The sequence below is a fragment of the Orbilia oligospora genome, assembly GCF_000225545.1.
Source record: "Orbilia oligospora ATCC 24927 unplaced genomic scaffold scaffold00097, whole genome shotgun sequence".
Taxonomy (NCBI): Eukaryota; Fungi; Ascomycota; class Orbiliomycetes; order Orbiliales; family Orbiliaceae; genus Orbilia; species Orbilia oligospora.
In genome coordinates this window covers 102,148-127,972 of record NW_011645654.1, presented here as the reverse complement: position 1 = coordinate 127,972, position 25,825 = coordinate 102,148, and the positions used below count along the sequence as shown (strand labels likewise).

General features: G+C 45.6%; 4 protein-coding genes across 4 annotated transcripts; 1 reads left to right on the top strand and 3 right to left on the bottom strand.

Moving 5' to 3' along the window:
* Positions 1 to 4,853: 4,853 nt before the first annotated feature.
* On the top strand, positions 4,854 to 8,446 carry AOL_s00097g33 (uncharacterized protein; the record flags this gene model as incomplete). Its single annotated transcript, XM_011125866.1, has 3 exons — positions 4,854 to 4,866; positions 5,027 to 6,220; positions 6,330 to 8,446. The coding sequence occupies 3 exons, from the start codon at positions 4,854 to 4,856 to the stop codon at positions 8,444 to 8,446; spliced, it is 3,324 nt and encodes a 1,107-aa protein (XP_011124168.1).
* Positions 8,447 to 12,149: 3,703 nt separating this feature from the next.
* Positions 12,150 to 13,581, bottom strand: AOL_s00097g32 (uncharacterized protein; the record flags this gene model as incomplete). Its single annotated transcript, XM_011125865.1, has 2 exons — positions 12,150 to 12,847; positions 12,927 to 13,581. 2 exons carry the CDS (start codon positions 13,579 to 13,581, stop codon positions 12,150 to 12,152), a joined length of 1,353 nt encoding a protein of 450 aa, XP_011124167.1.
* A 756-nt stretch (positions 13,582 to 14,337) lies between these two features.
* On the bottom strand, positions 14,338 to 19,054 carry AOL_s00097g31 (uncharacterized protein; the record flags this gene model as incomplete). The annotated part of the gene is made up of 6 exons (XM_011125864.1): positions 14,338 to 16,414; positions 16,478 to 17,106; positions 17,160 to 17,405; positions 17,457 to 17,624; positions 17,677 to 17,756; positions 17,815 to 19,054. The coding sequence occupies 6 exons, from the start codon at positions 19,052 to 19,054 to the stop codon at positions 14,338 to 14,340; spliced, it is 4,440 nt and encodes a 1,479-aa protein (XP_011124166.1).
* A 2,748-nt stretch (positions 19,055 to 21,802) lies between these two features.
* On the bottom strand, positions 21,803 to 23,806 carry AOL_s00097g30 (uncharacterized protein; the record flags this gene model as incomplete). Its single annotated transcript, XM_011125863.1, has 4 exons — positions 21,803 to 22,323; positions 22,425 to 23,067; positions 23,137 to 23,495; positions 23,740 to 23,806. The coding sequence occupies 4 exons, from the start codon at positions 23,804 to 23,806 to the stop codon at positions 21,803 to 21,805; spliced, it is 1,590 nt and encodes a 529-aa protein (XP_011124165.1).
* Positions 23,807 to 25,825: the final 2,019 nt, after the last annotated feature.

The following is a 25,825-nucleotide window of genomic DNA, read 5'->3' as shown; positions in this document are numbered from 1 at the left end:
TGCCTGTTCCACCAAGAAGAAGGACCGGCAATTCCTACCATTTTTATGGCGAGGGTGTTATATCGTCTCGCTCATATTGGCTTCAATTCGCGAGTGGTATGAGACCTGACTCGAAATATGGGGCGAGATGCTGTGATGTCTCCTTATTTTTGGAAAAAGAAGTACCGTCCCGTTTGCAAGTTGGCGGTTACTCCACGTATCCACGTCACATCGGAGAAAAGGCCCCCGTTACCTAAAATAATTGGGGTATAGTCAAAAACCCCCTCGTCTTTTATTCCCTGCTCTCCGACGTCAAGCAGATATACCGGGTTCGCATCCGGGTGCTTTCCAGAAAAGTTGAAAAACTCCGAAGTCCACGGCTTGAGCCGTTGTTTCACAAGTAGACCATCATATTGTTGGTCTTGCGTGGCACTTGTAGTTGGCGTGAGTGAAGTGCTCAGATGGCCAATACAATGTCTCGAGATACTTGTTAGTTGCCACAGCTATGCAGCTCGTTTGTTACTCTTCTTTAGACACCGCCACATCGATCGTGGAGACGATGCAATGTCAATATGAAGCTGTGAACATCGTGCCTTGTTACCGGATTTGATTTCGGCTGGTACTCCCTTACTTTTCTGCTTTTCCGCTTTCCCTCATATCATCCTCTTGAGAGCCGTTATTAATTGCCATGGTGTTCGCAATTCGCCATGACGTCGGTCCCTTGCATGAGATGCTTTATTTCTGGGGATGCCCGATGTTGAAAGAACATGTTCCTGTCCAACCCTCCGAGCCAATATTTGTTACAAAGTCCTTGTGACATTTACGGTTTAGAAGCTTTCCATGAAATAACACTTCAAGGATATCGAGTGGACCGCTTTTGGAGGGACAAGGCATATTCCCTGCGCTCAAACCTCTCTCGACACAATCGAGGGCTCCAAAGGTTTTGCCAATTGCTTTTGCCAAAAAAGTGTTTCCATACATATTTCGTTCTTCGTGATCACCCTGGCTTCGAATCGCAAACGGCGGCTCCTAGCAGAGTGATACTACGGACAGAAGCACAATGAGCTAGTCTCTTCGGGGTATTTCCCTGGGGGTTTAATTACTGGCCTGAAGCCTGACAAGCCCTGCGCACGCTAAAGGTCTACCGAAGGCCATAATAATAATTGATGGCACCTTGCCTTCCTGCGGATATTAACGATTTACCAAGAGGTTCAGACCTGCGGATTTGATCACAACCTATCGAAGGCCTCCTTGACAGCCTCCTTCCCATCTACAATTTTCTTTTTTCTTTTTGGTGATTATAACAGTCTGCGGAGCCTCTTCTTCCCGTTGTTATAATACTATTGTTCCAACCTCCAGATCTTTGCGCGCATTTTCTTTGCAATCTTAAATGGTCTAGCTGTTTGGCTGGCATCAACTCACATTCCTGCTCGACTTCATGCAGGTGAAAGGCTTTGCATTGAACACATCGAACGAAAACTCCAAAATCGGACGGCGAAGAATTTAAGGTATGCAAATATTTTTCCTTTTACATTGCAACGCATGAGCATGCTTTATCCGATGAGGCTCAAATCGACCTTTTCGTATTGTCTACGTTATAGACGAGAGCCTCGAGGTTGGATCTCGAAAAGGGAGTTCGATACCAGACTTTGGCAAGCCACCATATCGCATATGCCGACGCGTAGCGGTGAGGCTCATTCTTTCTTGGGTCTTACGCTGCTTAGATATATACTCGTATCGGTCTGGTTTCGATTCAAGAAACTTCTCCCGTTATTTGATATCCTGGCTCTGCTCTCTCCGAATGTTGCTCTCGCATCCGTCTTAGCGAGCTGCATCCTGCATTTCAATTACTACAACAATTTGAACTCCTTTCGCTCTGCCCATTTGTTCTTTGACATTGTATTATTTATTTTCTACCATATCCTTTGGTGGATCACATCGATTGTTCTTTATTCATTTATTTCGCCGCTAGTTCGGCGTCTCCCATATTTATTTATAACTTTGGAGTTACATTTTTTTTTATCCCCGTCGATATCGTACTTTTGATGCTTTTGTGAGGCTTCATTGCGCGAGTTACCAATCCTTACAACTTTAATTCCTAACCTTCTTTTCGGCCTTTTCCTTTTTTTTTTTTTCTTTCTTGCTCAATACTAGCATATTTCTTATATCAGCCTCCTAGCTTTGAATCTAGTGGCCTAGTCTTTGCAACGTTGATACGCCAGAGGTATCCACTATTCTTAGACCTCGATCCCTATCCTGAGGTACTTTGAGCTCGAGACTCTCTTTCCCCCTAATCTCTGTTCTGATTCGTTCTCCGTCGCTTCTGCTATCCCTGCAGGCACAGCGCAGCGACTGCCACGAAACCTATTCAGGTGGCGTTTTTCTGCGTGGCTTCCTTTACCATTACCCGCTATCACTGTCCCAGCTGAATTTCTCGCAGCTTTTACCGAAACGAACCCAAGAGAGTTAAATGGCCGTAAGGCCTAACAAAAATTTGGGTTTGTCAACAGTTTGCCTGCAGCGGCGTCGACCCAAATCCACGCACGCACTCCGGGCTAGGCCCGCGGGTCTCACATCATCGACCGTGGGCTATGCCAACGGCATTTGTGTCATGACATTGAGCTGCTAGGGGCGTGCAACAGACCTGACCGACGGCTTTTTTCTAGCATGGGAGTTATTTTACAAATAACTGCAGCTTCTACCTACCTACTTCAATTTGAGCTTTATGAAATTTCCATATTATCAGCCGCATCCGGGGAAGGAAATCGTAATGGGGATTTGAGCTAACGTTAACAACTGGGATAGTTTAACTTGTGTAAAGACTAGCGCATCTGGTAGGCCAGAGCCGCAAAAGCAGCTTGTCTCGACTATATCATACAATATCCTCCTCCTTTCCCTGAAGGCTGGAACCAAAACCATAAATTCCACCATAGAAAAGCGGACCAACTCCTGGATCGAATAATTCTCTTTAGGTATATATTATCGAACCATTCCGACAGGCAGGTTTGTGAACTAGAGGGTACCACAATTATTTCCCCTTGGGTAAGATATCTGTCCTTGTCCTGCACGTCCTTGCAACATCAGTCTTTATTTTTTTTTTTCATTTTTTTCATTTTTTTTATAATTTTTGTGGCAACGGTTTCCTAATCCGATGGAGGAGTTGATAGAGCCCCAATTATCGATCGATCTTTCCGAGCTGCCGCGTCTTCCGTTCGATCCAAGCACGAATATATTAATCAGCTGCCTTCGAAATCTACATATCTTCCCTCCATTCAAATAGTTGCTATACTTCCTTTGGGTGTTGGCCGGAAAACAATTGATAGATGGAAAATCGATAACAACGCAAATATATACCAAAGGAAGTCAGCCATGTTGCAATTGGATACTCGACCGTCGAGTACTTGGACATCGTCCTCGACATATAGTAAGTTGTATATACCACAATGATTCTTTCTTCGTTATTGTTTTTTTTTTTTTTTAACGTCCCTACTTCCCATACTTTCCCTCAAGAACGATGATGCCCTGAAGGCATCTCGGACCGGGTATTCCCATTGGTGACGAACAAGAAACAAGGCCACCTGATTTGATTTTGGAAACCCTTTTTTTTTTTTCTCTTTCCCTTCTAATGGTCGGGAGATGCCACGGTTTAAAAATCCATACAGGAGCTTTGACAAAGCTGCAAGATGCAGGTAGAGTCGAGCAACCTGGCCAAGCGTAACTCGGAAAACCAATCCAATCCTGGCTGGGATCCTGTGGGAAGGGATTAATCCCCCCAAAATCTACCAAAAGTTTTCCCGGTATTTTTTTTTTTTTTTTTTTAGAGTTTATGTCATCCAAGATATCGCCATTGGATTCATCGAAACCCAAGGCATGGCTATTCCCTTTAAGCCTCTTTTTCCGATACCCTTGAAGCTACCAGATCTGAGGACAAAAAGTTGCACTTTTGGCTCTGGCCGAAAGGTTCGTTCGCTTTGCGTGCAGATTTTAGCGAACTGACCAGGCCTTGACATGACGCCTGTGCCCCCCCTAACTAGCATTTTGGCTGTTCGTCATCCTGTATCAGCCCTGCTACCCTGCTTTTTACAGAGCCGCCTCTTTTGTCTTTCCGTTTGTTCGTTTTCTTTTGTCCCTAACGAGCCTTCCTAAACGAAGATCTGAGGAAAATTCCGGTGTGGGTTTGCAGATTGCAGACTTGCATACGTTTGGTCTTCCATTGCATGCTCGCTGGCCCATCATACCTCATGATCAATCTCTTACGAGATTGATTGCATTTAATATTGCAAGTACCACATCACACAACCACAGTTGTGGGCCAAGACCCTGCCCATATGATGAGGATGTATGGGAAGAGGCTCGCGCTTTTTTACCCCGTCGCAGCTCGCATCGATTCTTATGGCTTGCCAGAGGAATTGCAGCGGGGGTATCCTTCTCTAGGACTTGAGTTCTCTATCTGTGACTCCAACTCTAAACGGGGGGGTGTTTTTTTCGCTCTCTTTCTCTTTCTCTTTCTCTTTTTGACAACTGAAGCATAAAGGAACAGGAAAAAGAAGAAAGAAAGAGAGAAAGAGAGAAAGAAAGATAGAAAGAAAGAAAGAAAGAAGAAGGGACCTTTAATTTTTTGTTCCCCGCTTCTTCTCTCATTTTTTCCTATCATGAAAGTTTTCCCCAAGGTGGTGTCCTGCTGCCATCCATTTCACCCACCCACCTACTTTCTATAAAACTTACACCATACTTACATACTTGCATACATCCATACCTTTTGCTGGCCTTTTGCTTATCGTGCTTTTCTTTCCTTCTTTTTTCCTTCCTATTCTCTTCCCCCCCGATGGCTATCTTGGCAATTGGCCGAATAAGATCATAAAAACTGGTTCCAAATGGCCCGGCCAAGTTAAGTCGATTTGATTTGGCTTGACTTGGAAGCACGAGCTTTATTAATATCAGTGAACATAGTATACTACACTATACTGTTTGCCTAGTTTGGTATATAAAATATAGAACTAAGTCAGCCAGGAAGTAACTTGACTAACGCTAAGCCAAACTCTGATAGATGCAGACGGTAGAAGTTTGCCGGCGGAATTTTCCTTGTCGACGACATTGCAGAAGAATATCAATAGTGGAGTCTTCGATTTATCGAGACTGTTGGCTAGGAGTCGTCCCCCGACCACTACCATCAGCGATAGTATGCATCATCATCATCATCAGCTATATCAACATCATAACGATAGTATAGCTGGAGGGAATAATAATAGTAATAAGTACAATACGAGTGAACATGAACGCCGACCATTGACGGAGCAGAAGACGTATAACAATAATAAGAAAGAAAGAGAAGAAGAGGAAGAGGAAGAAGACGCAGAGCTTAATAAGATTATTATCAGCCGCAGAATTCTTAGTCTCGAGAGGGAAAGGGAAAGGGAAAGGGAATTAATCGCCAAGCCCGTTCAGCCCACCCGAAATCCAGCGACTCCGCTCGAAACTGAGCCTGAGACTTTAAACCTGCCTCCAATCCGCCTAGCCTCCTCCAGAACTAGCAGAAGCAGAAGCAGAAGTAGCAGCAGCAGAAGCAGCAGCAGAAGCTTTAGAGCCTCCTCTTCTCCTTCATCTTCCCCGTCTCCGTCCCCTTCCCCGTCAATATCGCCATCCTTGCTGCCTAGCATCGAAGAGCCTCATCTGCCTTCCCTTCGTGGCAGACTGCATTCGGCTTCGACTTCGGCTTCGACTCCGACCGACAACACAAGTCCAAGTCCAACACAGTCTTCTTCTTCCAAATCTAACTTTGATCTGGTTAATCCCGCAGGTCTAATAGGTCTAACATCGCTGCCGCTGCACCTGCCGTCTTCGGATCGGATCGGTATCGATAACGACGCTACTATTGCTGCTACTGTTGCTGCTGCTCTTGTTGACGTTGACGTTGGCTGTCGCTTGCCTCCCATTCTTTCCGGCGCTTCGACCACTAATCCTGCTCCTACTGGTGGTAGTCGAAGTAGACATATTGCAGATTCTTCGGACGGACGTACAAGCAAGAAACGTACTTTGGAAGAGTACCAAGGCCATTCCGATCATTTCTCATCGAGACGTGCTCCTGCTAGCATCGTCCATCCTCTATCGCAGTCGTTGACTGCGGATAGCATTGCGAATCCCTCCTCGTCAGGCCTTCCCATCAGCCTTGCTCCGATAGATTCTATTTCCGTCTCTGAGAGCCAGCTGCAGCCTTCTCGCTCTTCTCCCCCTAATCCTTCAGGTATATACCTACCCACCTATCTACACACTTATCTACCTAGATATACATATATCTATCCATCTATGCCAATATCTCATAAGTAGTATATTCTAACATTTCTATTCTTCAGCAGTAAAACCCGTCTCACGTCGGCTTCACGAAAGCGACCTTCCAAACAGAACCGACACCGATAATTCTGTCGAATCAACCATCGTCCTGGCCCATCGAGCTGTTACAGCAATTAAAAACCAATCATTGCCCCGCCCTAAAACAATTGGTCCGACTTTTACCATAGGGAAACAACCTTCTCACCCTTTTGGGGTTGCCGGTAGACCGCATGATGGGGTTATGGAATCAGAGGACGAGTCAGATTCCGCATCTACAACTACAACTACGACTTCGACTCCCTCTCCTCTCAACAAACCTAGAATGATGCCTTGGGACAGAAAGAAACCCCCTCGCGAGGAGAGTCCTGCTTTAGATCAAAACTTCTTCCCTGACTTGGACCCGGCTCCTCTTTCTGGCTCTATTATACGCCCAAATTCGAGCCCAAAACGTGGACCCGGCCAACCTGGAATAGCATCTTTGATCAATCTTATGGGGGGGAGCACCGAGAGGTCTCGTATGATTGCAGCAGATGTCCGGACCGATCAGCCTTTGCAACCAGTCGACTCGGAAAGTGAAAGCCAAAGCCCAGAAGATACCACTGGCGATGCCGGAGAAGCTTCGAATGATTCCACCGGACAGGAGGCCCCGTCGACAACCACAAATACTACGAATACTGTCTCACAAACTATTCCTCCAATCAACAGATCTATTGACGGGCACCCGGGGGATGGAGATGGTGGGGAAGATCCGAATGACAAGCGGTCGCGAAAACTCAGCGAGCATGAGCAGGATAACGGCAGTGAAAGTATAAGTTCGGGCCGTGAAAAGAGAAGGAAGTTGGAAGAGCTGGCGGATGGTGTACCAACTGAGCCGCAGATTCCCGGTAAATCTGACCAGGATGCAACTGTAAGCAGCCCCTTTGGGCTTTCAAAAGGACCCTCACCCCCACCTGTCCCATCTGGGCCTCCTACTGTCGAATCCGTCCCTTCTACGACTGCAACATTGGATAGTGGGCCCGCATACAGTGAAAGCGAAACACCTGCCACAATGTGTGGAGCATCTGATTACTATAAGTCCCCAGTAGAGACATCATCCAATAACACGTTACCACCCATTCACTCTCCTTCGAACCATTCGCCAGGTAGGCAAAATATGTCGCCGAGGTCCACACATACGACGCTTCCCAGCGTAGATAACCTTTTCACAGTCGCATCTGCCGCTGAAAAACATTCTATGGATCACCAGCAAATACAACAAAATCACACATCTCACAATGGCAAATATTCCAAATCAGTCGTCATTCAGCATCTTAAAATTGTCCCAAACTCTAGCCCGAATCCAACACCGAATACCCGCGCCTATGTCGACGGGTTTACCAGGGGTATCGCATTTAATGATCCTGCACAGAATTTTAGGACAATGGTGCCTCGGCCGCGACAATCCCCTACCGTCTCGCCCATAGAAGGCAGAAATGCTCCAATTGCGCCTGCGCCTGCGAATAACTTTTCAGGGCAAGCTTCTACCAGCCCTTTAAATCAGTTTACACCTACACCGTACTTCCCTCCCAAAAACTTGAATCGACCGGAGCACCCTGCAAATCACGCGACTCTGCCGCCACTTCAAACCGATTGGTCCGGCTCACTTCCCCCATCTGAACCAGGATCAGCAAGAACGCCAACCTCCAAGAAGAGGGCACGAAATGGAACCCCAAAGAATGGGTCTATCGATTCGTCTCAGAACTCTCCGACAGTTGCTGGCGGTTTCAAATGCAACAAAGAAGGGTGCACGGCCGCCCCGTTCTCAACCCAGTATCTACTTAACTCGCATGCCAACGTCCACTCGGAGGATCGTCCCCATTTCTGCCCTGTCGCCGGATGCTCACGCGCTGAGGGAGGGAAAGGTTTCAAACGAAAGAACGAAATGATACGCCACGGCCTTGTTCATCAAAGCCCTGGTTACGTTTGCCCATTCTGCCCAGACAAGGAACACAGATACCCTCGGCCTGATAACCTTCAAAGGCATGTGAAAGCTCACCATAAGGATAAAAGTGGAGATGACCCACTCTTGAGGGAGGTATTGGCTGTTCGACCGGAGGGTGGCCAAAGAGGGAGAAGAAGAAGGCTGGGTCCTAATCCTTAAGGGTCTCATACTAAATCAGCGCCACGACTTTTTTGAATGACTCGTTTTATAGCATTAAGCCTGTTTCGAAATTTATACGCCATTTTAATTCTTGCGTTCTATCGACAAAAAAAACCGTCTCTTATTTTTTTGCCGCTGCAAAAAAAAAGCATTGGATTGTTTCATCTATATTTTTTTTTCTATCTGGCAGAACTCTTTTCATGAGGACACGAACTTTTGATCTTGCTACTTGTGTGTCGCATTGCTCCCGCTGGCCCCTTTCTATTTTTGATACATATATATACCTATTCCTTGGTTTATTTCTTCTCTCGCTTGGATTCAAAATAGTGTCTTGTGTTCTTTCCCCTCGAAAAAATACCCTCGCTTTTTTTTATATATACAGGGATTTACTTTCATTCTACTGCCTGCTTTTGCGATCATATATAGGAGAAGTTGGTTCTATGGGGAGTGCTTTTTGTCTCTTAGTTCTGTTAAATGCTGTTTGATACCACTTGAGATTTAGTTTTGATTTTTGTCCTATTGCTCCCTTTTGTGAATATCTCGTTTGGATATCTTTTCTCAACTACATGGAAATTTTTATAGCGATGGAAATTTTTGCTGCCCTCGATAGAGGGTCTAGTCTATGTTATTTACAAAAAATTTATCTTCTCTCTCGTAATCCTTACATTTGCCTCCCGCTTTCTATTCTTGGTAGGATTTTTTGTCCAATTGCGTAGGCAAGCGGAAGTACCTCGTCAGATTATGTGTCATTTTTTATTTTATTTGTTCTATTTTATTTTTATTTTTTTATGGAAAAATTCTTCACGGATCCGGATCAATGTCGCGATTGTGAGAATTGAAGTACCAAGTAAGCACAAGCTTTTTTTCTTTCTTTTTCTTTTCTTTTCTTCGATGAATTAGCCAGAATATCGATACATCAGTCGCAGCTCGTTTTTTTTTTTTCAATTGAGCTCGCTTCCATTCATTCGCATGCAATTTGATCGTAATAGCGATTGGGTAGTGTATGCGGCTCTGGCAGATTTTGAATGGGTTGGATAACGTTATCAGTACTTTGACTTAGCCTGGCCTGCATGTACGCGAGGTGTCTCTCGCGCTCAGATGGATGTATGTATGTCAGATTAATATATTCGGATTTTTGTGGAACTGGAGCGCTCGAGCTCGGGATGCTTCTTGAAGCGAGCGCTCGAGCTCTTGTTTTATCTTGTTTGTTTTCTGACTTCTTAGTGAGGATCTAATATATCTTTTTTTCTAAAAAAAAATAAAAAAAATAACGATAATAATAAAAAGAAGCCGCAAGGGGGGCCGATATGTCTAGCTGTGGGAATAGTACTTCTAGAGATAAGATGTTCGGTTATGACGAGGTTGCATACTGAATACGCACAATTATGTATTGATGTGCAGATATATATGGGGAACTTTGGGTTTGCTATAATGGATGTACTGGTACTTCTTTTTAGTATGACGGTCTTGTGGCTGTTTGTATTGATACCTATGGGATTACTACACTGCATCTTCCTTTTTTTTTTTTTTTCCCCTCAAGTTCGCGGAACATAAGCTTACTATATGTATAGACAGCTCTGATAACTGTAAGGATATGTAATATAAAGATAATCACGTGGGGTTCTTCAAACTTCAAGATCTATCTAGGACGGTTTTGGGGGAGTGGATATGTATGATAGGATTGGTGATTATGGGCACATGTGATGTGTCCCAATAGCTGATATAATGCGTGAAGATGACATTAAGGCTGGTAGCGGACGACAGTCAGGCTTTCAAGAGCGCAGGGATGGTCGAGCATGATCAGATCTATGCTTGGTAGTCTGGTATTTATTTTCATAAGTACTTATATATATCGTATATACAATTGTACAAGTAGATGTTGCAATTGTGTAGCTTGGTCCTCGTATCAATATTCAAATTTACACAGACTGTGGGGTCTGGGTTCGTCTTACGAGGTTGGTCAATTGAACAAATGTTAAATTCGGCGGAGCCCTCGAATTGATAGATTGGGATTTCGGATCTAGCATTGATGCAATAGTACTTCTTGTGTCCGAGTACTATAGTTTGGTTTGGGGATATACTATAAATGATGTATTCTACCGTCGCTTGTGATTATGATTGTGTCAATCTTCGCGCTGGTAAGTTTAAATTTCATTAAGCCTTAAATCAAATATCATATTTGACATCAAAATTATTAGTAATCCCGTGATACTATGCCGTCTAAATATAAATTCCCAATCCTAAATATAAATGTCACTTAGAAGTTATTCTATTTCCAACTGGCCCAGTTCAAGCGTATATATGGTAGAAGCCTAGACTTTTGACGGTAAGGCAAATCCAGGTTTTACATAGTCAAGATTTATATATATGAATATTATATTGAGTGTTTTTCACAAAACTTAAAGTGAATTCGAAGTTTTAACTACGCATTGACTGGTGATCGAACAGCAGACCCATCATCTACATAGTCAACTAACTAGTACAATTGGAGACTAGGCCCCAAGCTCGTTTTGCTCCATCGTTGTTAGTTGACCAAGAGTCACACTAGAACGGCCCATAACCTCACGCACTGCAAGGTCGTTGTCACGTAATGAACATGGAAACGTTATGATAATACCGGATAACGGGGTCTAAAATGGGTTTGGATTGGTTTTAGCTAGATCCTTGGGTCACGTCAGACGATATTGCAATATCTTAACATTAAATTAGTAATCCTGTTCGATTAGAGAGACATAATGTAAGCTAGTGATCAATTGAACTTTTCCGAACTCGCGGTTGGAGAACCGAAAATCCTCAAAATAAAACGTTATAACGTTATGATATTTTCGTTCTCCCTGGACAATACAGCAAAGAAGGCCATCAATACCAGGAAACGACGGATAATGTGTTTATTTTATAGTTCGAATTTGACTTAAACTACATGGGTCTGGGCTGACGATATAAATTATGCCTTACTGTTATCATGCTTATGATCGATCTTGGGAGAGTTAGTATGAAGATATTATCGTAGAGGCCTCGCGCAGCTTCGATGTTGACTTCAATTTTATCGCTATTACAACCCCACCATGCTGGCTAGAATGTCACAGAAAGACTCAAATTTTCGCTCCAAGGCGTTCATGGGCCCATCGCAGTGACTATAGAATTTCGGGCCTGGTATGCATATGTAGGTGCTCACACAGGCTATGGCAACTTTTGATTCGCTTGGATTTTGTCAGGAGACCAATTTGTGCACTCATAATGATATATTGACAGGGACCGGTAGTGGATAGGGCAAACCAAGCCCCGAACTGGTAGTGTCCTCAGCTGCCGAAAGTTCCGATATGATCCTGATTTGCTACAGCTGCGATATCCTACATAGGGAATTATATGGGTCTAGCGGTGTCTCGGTGCCCCGAAAATTGGGTTACGGGCTTATGATAAACGCTAAACGTCCCGTGATACGGGCCCGATAACGACATTTGATGCAAGAAGGTTTACAATAACGTTAGCTGAGACTCGTTGGCGAAGTTTGCTTAGTCCGTCGTCCCAACTAATCGCAAATATCGAATCGAGCCTAATAGTGGAGCCTGTCATAGAGGCATCCTATTCATTCGTGTCTAACGCCATTTGGATATTCTCGGCTCTATATTTTCCTCCAGGTATCGTAAAGAATTAGGCATCGAAATCCGCTGCTATTGAACTCTCGATATACTGAACAGCAACGTTAAGTCACGATTCCACTTTCAACCATCTTAACCCCCCACCCTTTCCCCAGAGCGATAGCAAACACGACTACCGACAGAAGCGCAAATATTCCCGAAATCCTAACTCCCAACATTGCTATACTATCCCACTTCTTCCCATCCCCCTTTGAATTCCACGGATCTGTTTTGGCATCTTCAATCAGTCGGTTCAGCGGAACATCAATTATCTTCCCATCGATTCCAATACCCCTGATGGTTTCAATGGTTTGGTCAAAATCATAGAGTACTCGTAACGCTGACTCCTCCAATGGACATAAATCATATATATCCGCATTCTCGAGCATATGCTTCACCTGTCTCATATCCCTATCTCCCATGCAACTTCGAAAAATTCCCATTCGTCGTCGTAGAGTCACGATGGATCCATTCCATTGCCAATTCGCCACGCCTTCGATATCCCTTAGTCGGGAAGCTAATCTAACCCGAGCCGATGTGTTACTGTTACCCGCTCGATGAGACTGTGGAGATAGAGTCATAGATTCGTCGGAGAGGAGATCGGCGATACTATTTGAAAGGGAGGTGTGGCGGTTGTATCTAGGTACATTCCCATAGCAGGTACACAATGCTCTAGGGCGTTTTCCTTTGAAGCTCCATTTCCAGGTTGTCAAAATAGTTCGGAGTTTCTCCATTAGGTTGCTATTTTCTGAGGTTATATGCTCTGGGTGCAAAAAAAAGGTTGATCAGAATAACCTCATTTGTAGGGTACACCAGTATGGAGATGTCATATGATTTCATACCTCTGACAGAATCCGGCCAGCCGCTGGCATCAATATACCTTCCACCTCTCGTAAAACCCACCCCTCCTGGTCCAGCCTCGATGGCTTCCTTGCCTGAAAGATTCTGCCCAGCCTCAACAATCAACCTAGCAGTCAACTCCACATACCCTTCCCCTTCCCCGAAAGTCTTCCCAATAAACAACCACCCTTCATACCCAACCCCATTCATAACCTTCTGAAAATACTTCAACCATGGTGGCGCGATGAGATTGCTAATATCATATTTGTCCCATATAATCGCAATATCATAGAAAGTATTCCATGATATCTCGTTAATAGAAGGTAGAGATTTGGTGTTTAAGTGTAAGAGGTTCAGAACTATTGATAGTGCATGGGGACAGTCATCTTCTAGAGTGATTGATTTACACTCTACCCCCAAGTAGACAATCTTTGAAGGTTGTTTGAAGTGAGGAGAAGGGGAGATTATTCGTGAGAAGATTGGTGATGCTTGTTGTAGGGACCAGGCTGTTACGTAGTACTTTATTATATCGGAAGGTGAAGAACTACCATAGTCGTTGGAATCAGTGTGCTCGTTTGGCGAAGGGGGTGGAGACGATGAATTGTAGAGATGGATTATCAAGTCTATATTTGATGATATCTGGTATTCAGTCGGCATGGCCGGTAGCTATATTTTTGGTTAGAAGGGGAGAATTCAAAAATTGCGTTGCTGGTGTTGGATATTTTGCCCGGACGTTCAATGGGAGAAGATCGTTAATGTACTGGACCGTGATATCCGGTGCCGTTAATCATGCCGTTTAAGCGGTTTAGACGAAGCTTAGATGATATAGAACCTGCCTTTAATATTTGGTGGATACTGTTGAGGAATGCGACGGGATTCAAAACGCCTCTAACAGATCGCGCGTTTCCACATCAGAGGGTGGTATCATGGTAAGGTTACGAATCAAAAGAAAGGCTGTAAATTTAAGGAGGAAATTTAAATCGTGTTCAAGAATTAACCATCATGGAAAATGAGAAAATTGTATGAAATTTCTAAGGGAAAAAAAGAGAAGAAAAAAAAAATCCCAGGTTTCTAATAACGCCCAGAACACACAGGTTGAACGCTTTCCCTTCCGAACAATTAAAAGTTAAGAGTGACCATGGAAAGCCCCCGTTAGAAGATACAAATGCCGAATGAGAAAATACTAAAAAAGATCCGAGTAGATACAATTGATTCCAGCCACAGAGCCAGCCCTGTGAAATTTAAAGCCAGGACTGGGTGGGATAATACGAACTAATGGGCACAGTTATGACCAAGCGCCACTTGCATGTTCCCGCGAAAACTTGAAAAGAAAAACAAAGCAAAAACTGCTATAGGAAAGCAGTGGTCCGGCCGGGTATCTAGCGCCTTCCCAGGGAGTAGCGTCCATTTCATCTATTTTCTCTTGCCCGCTGCTGCTCTACTTGTCGATCTTCTGGTTGGTGTTGTCTCGGGTTCAAGTACTCGTCGACTTCTAGTTGTCATTGGTAGTGGGGTGTAGTTTATAGGATCTTTGCCTTTCCCGGTAACGGGAGGCGATTTTTTTGGCGTTGACCTTGTTGTGCCATTCCTGCTAACCGGTCGTTGTTCTCCATTCGATTTGATTTCTTCAGGAGGGCTTAGAGCGCTGGATGCATCGGATATGCTTTGGTTATCCTTTTGCTTCGGTGAACTCCTTGTGCTCCGTTTGCTGGGAGAACTCTCTGTTTCTGGCTGTAAGGGTTCGGCTTCTTGAGATGCTACAGCCGCAGCTAGTTCCTTCGAAAGTTGATCAGTCGCTCCTTGTGAATCTATCGCCATCGATATTGCGGGTTTGATTTCATCACTGTTCGATACTGCATTACCACTTTCTAAAGGCGTATGGAACTCCGTATCTGTGTTTTCGGTTTCCATATTGTCTTCATTGGTGGGCTGTCCGTTCACTTCCTCCTCCTCCTCCTCCTCCTCCTCCTCTTCCCCTTCCCCTTCTGCCACCTCGGCAGTAGCCTCTTCGTCGGCGTTTGCTAGCGCGTCAAGGTCTAGACTATCCAGACTCAGGCGGTCCTCTTGGTCGAGGTCATCATCAGGAATCGAGGTTAATGGGCTATCAATGCTCACGGCTCGATCATCGACTGGATCCACCACTTCATTGACACCTTCTTCTAGCTTCGGTTCTGTTGTGGCTGGAACTTCACTATCGATATCCATTGCATCAGGGTCATCCGTCACTGCAGACTGGGGAATATTCGCGTTATATTCCGCGGCTGTTCCTTCCTCCTCATCCTCAACTTCAACCCAAACATATCCTCGTCCCCTCCTCTGGGCTTTATTCATCGCCTGCTTGGTCTGGCTCCTCGTGCTCCCTATCACGACTACCTGCTGCAGGTCGACCTCTCGGGCAATACTAGCTCTACCATTCGGTTTAGGTTTCGGTGTTTCTGGTTGCTGGATCGGCTGCTGTGGCTGTGATTCCACATATGGGATCTTTTTTGTGCCTTTCGTCGTTCTCAGGCTCACCCTTGTCCCTGGAATCCATGCCCCAGCATCGATAGGACCCCGATTTCCACTCCTCGGCTTTGTTGCATGATTTATACCATTGCCAAAACTGATAGCAGACCCAAATTCTTCTGCGAACGGGCTGACAGCCTCGGAAGTCTCAGATGGTTGAAGCATTTCTATGGCATCCTCGTCAAGCTCACTAAGGGGCGACATATCCCGTACGACATCCATCCCCATCCAGCGCTCCTCAGAGAGTAGAGTTGCGCCCAGAGGGCTAAACGGTTTGGTGTACCACGGGATACCTACCAGCCCCTCTCTTTCATCATCCTTATGGTGAGCCTGGGACAGCGAAGCGGTAGCTGATTCTAGTGCCTCCTCGGCTGCTCGGTCATTCGCTTCCTGTTGTTCGTTTGCCTTTGGATTATCAATATCCATCTTGTCACCATCGTCGGCATTGGCAATTTCCCCCGCGGCCGCAGCGTTTGCGGCTGCTAACTGAGCTTGAAGTTCGTCATCACGCTTCTTTCGTTCTAGAAGAATTTCCTGATATCTTTCATCAACTTCGCCGGCCATACGCTCGTTCGGATCCTCCCTCATAGCGAGTTCTTGAAGTTTTGCATTCTCTAACATAGGTTGGATGACCCGTAAAATCCTTCCAGCAGTTTTACCAGCAGTGTCACCCAAGGCTTTTGGTTGTTTCGGCACCGCCGGGGTTGTAGGAGCCGGTGTAGAGGCCAGGTTTTCCAAAGGGTTCGCGACATTCACGGCAGCAGGAGTAGCTGCCGCCGTGGATGTCCCCGGAGCGAATTCGGCTAAAAAATGTTCGTTTACCTCTGGAATAGGCATAACCGCGAACTTCGACCGACTAGTAACGGATGATGTCAGGAGAGATAGAATGTCCCTTGAGAACTGATTTACAGTGTTGTATTCACGGTCAACGAGCTTTAACTTGATGTGTCCAAATTCTGTCTTAAAGAAATCTTTGCTATCAAGCCTATGGTAAAAATGACCTATAAGTATTGGATTCTAGTAGGGCTTTATTGGGGGTCCGACTTACTGTTGGGCTCTATCCAATATTGGCGTCAGTATTGGAATGACCGGGAAGTATACAGCATCAATCATCTCTTTAAGGCACTCTGCCTGTCGCAGCTTTTCTTTTTCGCGTTTCTTGATGTCATCCGCCAGCAGCCTGATTCTTTCCAAGTCATGCCGTAGTTTAATAGCGAAATCAAGTCTTCTTTTGAGCTTCTCTTCTCCATCATGATAAGCCGAATAGTCTTTCTTTGTGACCTCGTCGCTAGTAAAATTCGAGGACACAGAGACTTGCAGCCGTTTGAGGAGGGATGCATCGCGACGGGCCTCCCGTTTCAGCGTCCAGTACTTGCAAATCTCAGCAACATATTCCTTCGGCTTTCGGATAGCAAAACGAGATATAGCCTCAATTATTGTGTTATATAAAACCTGGGGAACAATAGGTGCTCCCGAGGGTAGTCTCCAAACAGTTTTTGCCCCGCCCGTACCCGCGGAGGGTCGTTTTCGCTTGCCACCGACAGTGAGTGTCAACTTCGGAATCGTTCCATGACTCTCGTAGCCAGGTGTAAGAGCCTTTATTTGCGAATCGCCCCACTCTTTCTCGTAGAAGAGGTCTTCGTAATAATGCTGAACATTTCGGATAGCAATGTCCGTCTATCCACTTGATTAGCTAAGGTTAGTAACCATATCAGGCAGCTAGCACTTACTCGAAACTCTTTACGCCACTCGCTCGGTACATGCTTATCGCAAAATGCCTTCAGTTGACTTCCGTCAAATATGAGACTCCGCTCTGCTCCAACAGCGGTGCCCCCGGACGGATCTGTTGGAACTTGTTGCCGCATCGAGAGGAATAGCTTGGCTTTGCGCGCGCACGTCACATGGAAAGCTAAGTAGCAATTTTTATTGCTACACTGAATGCAGGCTCCCATCCTTTGTTTGCAAATATAGCAATGCTATGATACATTAGATTGACAAACTTCCAAGAAAGGAGCCCCGGAACATACCAATTTCCACCTTGATTTGGGTACTAGCTCGACTCCCTCGACTGGTTCCATGTAAACCATATTGCTAATTGTGACCTCAGGTATCCAGATCGCGCACAGGAGATGCGACCAAAGTGAGGAATCCGTCATTTTAAAAGCCCCATCTGTATTCGGGCAGAATATACAACTCTAAACCTTATAAGTATACTATTTTACCATAGAGCTAGGGGGTTCGACATACCACTTCGCGACGGGGCGCAAGCAGAGAGCACCGTCGACACAGCCATTGACCTTCCGGAATAAAAGGCACACCGTAACAATCTATTCACTCCAAGTATTAATACCACATACAAGTGAAACACTACCGCCGAATACGAACCTTGGTGGACAGCAATGTTACAGCCATCACAGAAAACTATCGCATTGCTATTCTCGCATTCTCCATCATCGCAAATCTGACACCTTGAGTCTTCTGAAGTATCTTCGTCATCGTCGTCGTTCCCTCGTTTCACATGTGCCGCATGGGCCGACTGCTTTGGAATCATTTTTTCCAAAGCATACCATTCTCGTTCTATCTTGGTGATCGTGATCTCAAAAATCTCGCGCGTGATTGTTGGGACATCCTGTGACCTTCGTAGATTGTTGAATTGAGCCAGCCATTTATCATCTTGTTCGTCCATGTCATATTCTACCATTCCAGGCGTTACTGTATGGGGAGCGGCATTGTTCTCTTCTTTTTCGTCAATAGCACTTACTATCCTTGCCTCTCCCTCGTTAATGCTATCCTGGATACCAATGTTTCTTACCATGGTATGGGGCCTCTGCCAGTAGTCAGACTCCTGGAACCCAACCCCTGCCATGGCTCGATCTACATAAGTTTCGGCAAGCTGGAAAGGTGTTATGATTTTATAAGAGGGGACGGGAAGGGAGAGTCGCTCATTATGGTGGATGTTGCTCATCGGGAGGATGGGCCTTTGAGAAGGCTTGGGTGTAAAATTGGCTTTCTCCTTCTCCTTCTCCTTATTATCCTTCTGACGGGAAGATCTTCTAGTAGGCGTATTCATGATTGGATTTGCGAGGTGTTCCTGGGAAATATGACATGAGGATGCTTGAGATTCATCGTCTTCCTTGGTGTTCTTCTGCCCGGTCGTCTCTAGAGGGATAGATCCGCTTGTTTCAGCTGCAGGTCCGGCTTCAGATGGCCCGTTTGTCGGAATCACCAGTATAGAATCTTCCGACATCTTCTCCTGTACCTCCTGTACCGCCATCCGAACGCCATTAGACCTCCCGGGGGTGGCAGCTGGTTGGCCGAACGGGAACTGGCCATTTGGGGCTGCATCGATGTCCCTGCTATCGTATGCTTGAATATCGGCATTGATATCGAAATCCGGATGGAACTCAAGATAGCTTCTTTCTTCACGAGGCTTATAAGCTCCTTGATCAGCGACTGCAGCTTGATGCGAACGACCGGAACGATTCGTTCTCTGGGTAGTAGCAGTCGATCGGACTCTTTGAACAGTGGCCGGAGTAGCGAACGAGTGCCGGGTTCTACTGCCTCGTGGTCTACCTCTAGGCCGACCAGTCCCAGGAGTCCGCTGAGGTGTCGAATTGGAGGCCATCGCAAGATGGGAAAGGGGGGGGGTTGTAGTTGTGATTTAAGATGATCTAGTTGTCCTCACGAGGAGCGCAAGCTGAAGCGTGTGTTTCGAATGCTACCGCGATGGAACAGGGGGTGATAACGAGGAAACCAAAGGCGTAGATGATCGTAAAGGCGTCATATGAAGCCGTAGATGCCTTGCTGGGGATCCAGCGGTTGAACTGGAGAAACTGGCGTCGCTGATGGGACTGGAAGGCTTGCTACTCATCATGCTGCGGGACGCGATCGCGACTTTTGTGCCAAGTAGATTTCCAACATCTGCGCAACACAACAACACCAAAGCGGGCCGGTCAACGAGATGTGACTGGCTGGTTGGCTGGCTGGCATTGCCCGCTTCCCATCCCGCTTCGCTTGTTCCTTGCATAGCCGTCAGCCCTATCCCGAAAGACCAGGCCAGGAAATGGAATTCGAGGAAAGGAAGCTGGCTCTGAAGAAGGGCAAGTGGAGGGTAGTTAGTTAATATATACGGGGGTCTGGCGATAGGTGGAAAGGCTACCATGCCTGATTCCGATCCCGAATCCTGCCGTATATGGTTAGTCGCACAGTCATAGCTCAATCCAATCCAATCCAATACCTCATGGCATGCTTTATGTTCATGGACATACGAACCTTTAGGACTTATGGCTTTTATATAGCTGGCCGGGCAGGCATGTAGTCACGCACACCATGAGGATCGCAGCAGTCCAGGGAGGTGCCTAGGTGTTCTTATGGGACAAGTAAATCCCATATAAGATACCAGAATCAACCGATGGCTTGCATATTCCCCATTGTCCTTCTGTCATGATCAAACCGACATTCATTCTGCAGCTGTGGTCATAATAATTTTTGACGAAGTTCCGAAGATGGCGAAATGGATATTTTCCATTGGCCAATGCATAACCAGAAACCATGACAAATCCTTGCGTCTTTTGCAGGAAGGGATAACTCGATATCGACCTCCCTGGCAGTAAGATAAGAGATCTTTCTCTCTCTCCGAACGGGGGGCCCTTTCGGGAGGTGCAAACATAGCCTGTTGGCAACTATTGTTCTCGTTTCAAATTGAATTCGCGATGTTGATTTGTCGAGGTTGCTCGTTGCTGGGTGTGTGATATTTCGGCCTTGGAAACATTTCGAGGAAAGGTTTTGGGCCAACAGACGAGTGCGGCAAACTGCAAATATAGCTCTGCTTCCTTGCCCCACAGCCCGCCAGCCTGCATACAGGCTAATCCTGAAACTGCAAACACCATGCCATGCCTGGGTTGACTGACTGACCTTCAACTATCCCAGGGACCTTTTTCCGAATCGGCTTTGTGAAGTTGTAATTTTATCAAGTCGTGTATATTGCGGAATCGGTACATTGACAGTACATACTGCCATTTATAAATATATAAAAAGGACTGCTTTTGTACACAGTATATCGTGGCCTATATCTATATACACATCGATCCTATCTTGGACAATCAGCTATGAAAATTGATATTACTTATAGGGTAGAAGGGCGAAGACCTCTGCAATTAACTAATCTTATAGTTTGATACATAAAAAGTTCTGCCCGAATGGCAAATCCACGAACATATATATACTTATATATATATCAGGGGATTGGGGATCTAGACAATTTGCTGCGCATGCACTAATCATATAATACTCTCGTAGCCGTAAGATGGTCGACTGTGTACGACAGTCACAATAAAATAGCTATCACTTGCACTTAGCATATTAGCATATTTAGTAAGTATTCTAGGAGAACGCAATGTGGTTTCGGTTGACGGCCGACTTCCTAGATTTACGGACATCTTGGAGGCCACGTGGACCCCCACAGTTCATTTTTTCTAATGACAAATTTACAACGCTGGCGGAAGGGCCTAAGCTAAGTCCATGAACCCCAATATAATTTGATGCGATTGACTTCTTGACGTTTATATGATCCTGCGATATATACCTAGGCATGTATCCGCGCTACATCTTCGCGGTCGTTCTCATGTTGTCGCAAAGTTCGTCAATGCATTGACCAAATATAAATATATCACCAGTAGAAATATATGTTGTACTTACACCAATATCACATGTTCACACGTCCAAAAAAATGTACATACGTATTGAAAAGATAATTGTAATGGGATCAGCTTGAAGGTGACATGCAATCGGTGATGGCTTTTTTTGAAGACATCAGAAATTAAAAGAAAGAAAGAAAGCTGAACGGTGAGAGTGCACAACTACTACGAAAAGATGGAGGAAAACCCATCTTCATTAATATTTCTTGCATAAACGCGATCTCGTGGGTAGGCATAAGAAACCACCCCAGCAATAGACGACTATTGTCGTCGGCACACTTATATTCGAGCTCTCTCCCCTTTGCCATCACGAAGCATATAGCCGGCAGCTCCAGGGATAGTCAGAATAATGATTGTGTGGCTGGAGTAGAAATGAAACGAAGAAATGAAAAGCAGTTAAAAACATTAAATAAAAACAAAAGGAAACCGGGGCGAGGTATACATGTGAATAGAACGCGGAAGGGGTGTTCTCGACGTTACTTCCATGATGCATGACGCATGATGATGACGACGAATGAATGCAAAACAAAACCGTAGCTATGCATGATAAAAGAAACTATTCCCATATTAAAAGAAGGAAAGAAGGAAAGAAGGAAAGACGAGGAAAATGAAGAAACCCTCAAAGAAATATCAATCATCCATCAGAATCCGGGGAACTGATATTTGACTGTAACTCTTTAACGACGTCCTCCACGCGGCCGACAGGTTCGGCAGCCTTTGACAGTGCACTCGAATGAACACTCCGAGCAAGAATCGAAATCGTCACATTCAGAGTCAAAGCAAACATGTGGGTGTTTGTGCTTGCTTTCGACATTCCTGTTCTTGCCCTTGCGATTGTCACCAGAATCATCACCGTCTTTGGCTTTGCCTTTCTCCTTAGATGGTGACTTCTTGTGATGATGATGCTTCTCGCTGGTGGCAAGAGGGACCTGGATTTCAACGACAGGGGTTTTGGAACGAGGAGCTCCCGAGGCCTTACCGCCTTTCTTCTTAAGTTCTTGAACGTCTTTGTCAAGGTCGCGGAGACGACTCGAAAGGTAATCACGAGCAGTGTTGTCATTGTTACGCATGGAACGCTCACGTTTGATCTTATCCTTGAGGTGACTCTTCTCATGGCGAAGCCTAGCATTTTCTTCCTCAAGGTCATCAACATAGTGACTAGGGCCGGCGTGAAGTGGTTGAAGATGAATTGGAGTCGCTTGAAGCCACTGATTAGTATATAACGCCAGAAAAAAAGGAAACATGAGATACGATAGATCTACATGATTCAACGGTAAAAGAAAAAAGGAGGATACTTACTTTCACCTGGATGGAACCCCATGATTGGGATCGAACTAGTGGGAACAATGGGGATGCCGAACCACTCGTAGTCTCCCTCGGGCTCAGGGTACATGTGATGACACATGGGAGGTTCTTCGAAAGTAACATTCTTGCCACCAGTCTTCTTGGCACGGTACATACCCTCGAGTTTGGCTTCACGATCCTCACGATCGACACGCTTCTTCATTTTGATAAACTCTTGAGCATCCTTGTACTCACGCTCGTTCTTGCGCTCTTCTTGGATACGCTCCATCTCGATGGCCATTCGCCTAGCCCTACAGGTTGGACATTCGCAGTTAACGGAGTAGTGGTAGCTGGAAGAACTTGGTTTTTTGTCATGATGCTTATGACCACTTGGATGATTATCACTAGGTCCGCCAGCACCTTTTTCGCAGTGATGGGATGGACAACCACTTGGAACAAAGTAAGGGATGAAAGTAGTTGTCTGTTGAGTAGTAGTAGCAGCGGGTGGTGGTGGTGGTGGTGGTGGCCCGAAGAATTGAGGGGAGATGAAATGCCCTGGAGGAGGAGGTGGTGGTGGCATTGGAGCACCTTGTGTGGGGCCACGAGGAGCAGCTTTGCCAGCATGTTTTTTTTCTTCAATGCACTCAGGGCAAGCGCACTATGCGAAAAGTTAAACACATAGCTCGCAAGCTTGCCAGTACAAACGCCAGGATATATTTGAACTCACCTTCTCGTCATCTTCCTCACTACTTTCCTTGGTGCGGCGCCGGTGATGATTCTTGCCAGAGGTACCCTGAGGAGGTGGAACACCTGGGAAAGTGGCACCTGGGGGAAAGCCACCTACTGGGACAGCACCATGGGGAGCAGCGTTCGAAGGAACGGGGTAATAAGCATATTGTGGGTTGCTTGAAGTCCCTCCTTTAAAATAGACTGGCCAGCCATAAGTGCCATCGGGTCCTAGGCCTTGCATGACGGTTGCAGTTGGTGGAAGGGGGTATCCTTGGGCGGGATAGCCCCAAACGTAGCCTGGTTTGGGATTGGTGGGTGCTTGGGAGAATACCTGAGGGATCGGAGCCCCTGGTGGAACTGCAGATGTAAAGAAAGGAAGGAAGGAATCTTAGCTTCGATCAATTACCTCAGAAAAGGGTATCAAAGAGATGTAGAAAAGTAAAGGGGATTCGCAGAATCGGGGGTGAGGATGTTTGTGAGAGGTGTTTGTTGGGAGAAAGAAGAACTTAGGAAAGTGAGGAAGTTGCTGAGGTCCTTTAATAGTCTGGGAAAGGGCGGAGGAGGGAAAGAAAACACTTATATGTGGTTGGAAGGTACCTACTTTGGACATAGAATGGCACTGATATGGGAGCGTGCATCGGCATCGTATAAACCTTTGGATTGGACATTTTGACGACACTTTCTAAACATTACCACCACCACCGTACCTGCAATTTAGCCCACCACCTTCCTCGCCAGAACAAGCTATCGCGAAGGGGAAAACACTGGGATTAGGAGATGCCCTCTTACCTGGATAGCCACAAACGATACAAGCGATAAGGGCCAGAATCAAGTGAAGCCTTGGTTGATGGAACTCGAAATCGGGATAGATGGTAAGCACGAATTCACACCTTTTCACCTTAAATCATGCATCGATTAATTAGGCAATATGACCATGTTAGCTGTCCATGACGCGTCGACGCGTAAATTTTCAAGAACTACAGTCTACATACCTATCTGGACTTCGCCACAAAGTTGTAGATACCGATGGGATTGAGGGTACCGAAGATACCGGGGGTGGAGATGAGATGAAGTAGGGGATGGTCAACCGGGGTTGATGGGAATGGGTGAGGGTGAGAGAGGAAAAGAGGGAGAGGGGGGTGGAGGAAGCCATGCCGGATCCAGAACCGAAGAAAACGGCTTCGCATCACAATTGTTCCCTTCGAGGCCATCTGTGGAGGCAATTGGATTCGAGGCTAGGAGGCAATATAGGCACGAGGCTGGGAGCGAGAGTATACAAATTCAAGGTTGAATTGTGACTGCTCTTCCCGGTTTGGACCATAAAGTCGTTCTTTGCATCATACAATTGAATGGATTCAGCGTCTTAGAGAGTTGCTTGTGACGGTTTTCACTATTCTGATCATACGGACACGACATGTCATGATGTCACTTCACCAGGTGGTGTTGAGCTAGTCTCATGCCCTCAGTACCCTCGACCATGGCCATTGTCTAGCGGGTGTCTCGTTTGGGGGCTAAGGGTAGCCTCGAATTCAGGCGCTCGAGGCGGACGGCTAAGGGTTACAATAATGTACATTTGGGACTACATGTACTTTGCGGATTATAATAATAGGTATTCATATGCATGTGAATCCAATACACTGGCGCTATCAACCATGGATCACGAAGATACTAGGTTCCGAAAGCGGAAGAGGTGTAAGAACCTCAAACTCTAGCTTTATATTACTTTAATAACTCATTTAACTACGATTCAATGCTCACTTACGAATCGCCAAAAGCATATATCTGCCATGTTAGCATATATACTTGTCTTTTCGTCGGACCTGGATCTTCAAAATACCACACGATAGTTGTGTTGTTAGCCTGTATGTGGGCTTGTTCGGTATACATCCCGGCCCGACATGCTCAAGATATCTTAAATTCGATTCGGCCGGATCGATTCACCATCCTACAACCTATAGACAGGCCGAGTATCCCGCTTTGCATGTTATATCGAACTATAGCGGTAGGTCCCAATCTCATGATCATATGATATCTGAAGATACCCTAAAACGTCGGTTCCGTTTCGTGAACACTGCCCTATAGGGCTGATACCGCCTACATACCCTGTTGGTTTCGAAATTCGACTTGAAGGTAGCGAGCCCACAATGCGTCAGTATATCTCTCAATACACTAGTAACTTAGCTGATTCGAGACATTGGTCATGTTCCTATCTGTTTTGCTGATTTGGTGGACCTATTGGATTGCGACGTTACTAATCAGCTTACTCTGCCTCCGCATGGACATCCGTATGCAGAGCCCACATCACCGAAGCGAACAGGAAGCCCATCGTCAGCAGTACGAAGACATTACATGGCCAAGAACCTAAATTTTGATGAGAACATAATAAATTAGCAGTTTTCTTTATGAAATTTAGTATCAGGTTATATCACCCCACGACATTTCAGACAAAGATTCCTTCGGTCCGAGTCTTCGGCATTAACTCATGTACAGCAGCTCGTTTCCAGAATATGCTCTCAAGTTTATGCGACGCTTGATGGAGCTTGAAAAGTTTGAATTCTTCGCATAGAGCATCGTGACATATCAAGTTTTACGACTTCAAGGGGTCGCCTATACTGGCTTGGAAGTTCCACTTGCAGTTTCCCGAACTTTGATTCTGTAATGGCTTCTACAGCATGAAGGTGAATACG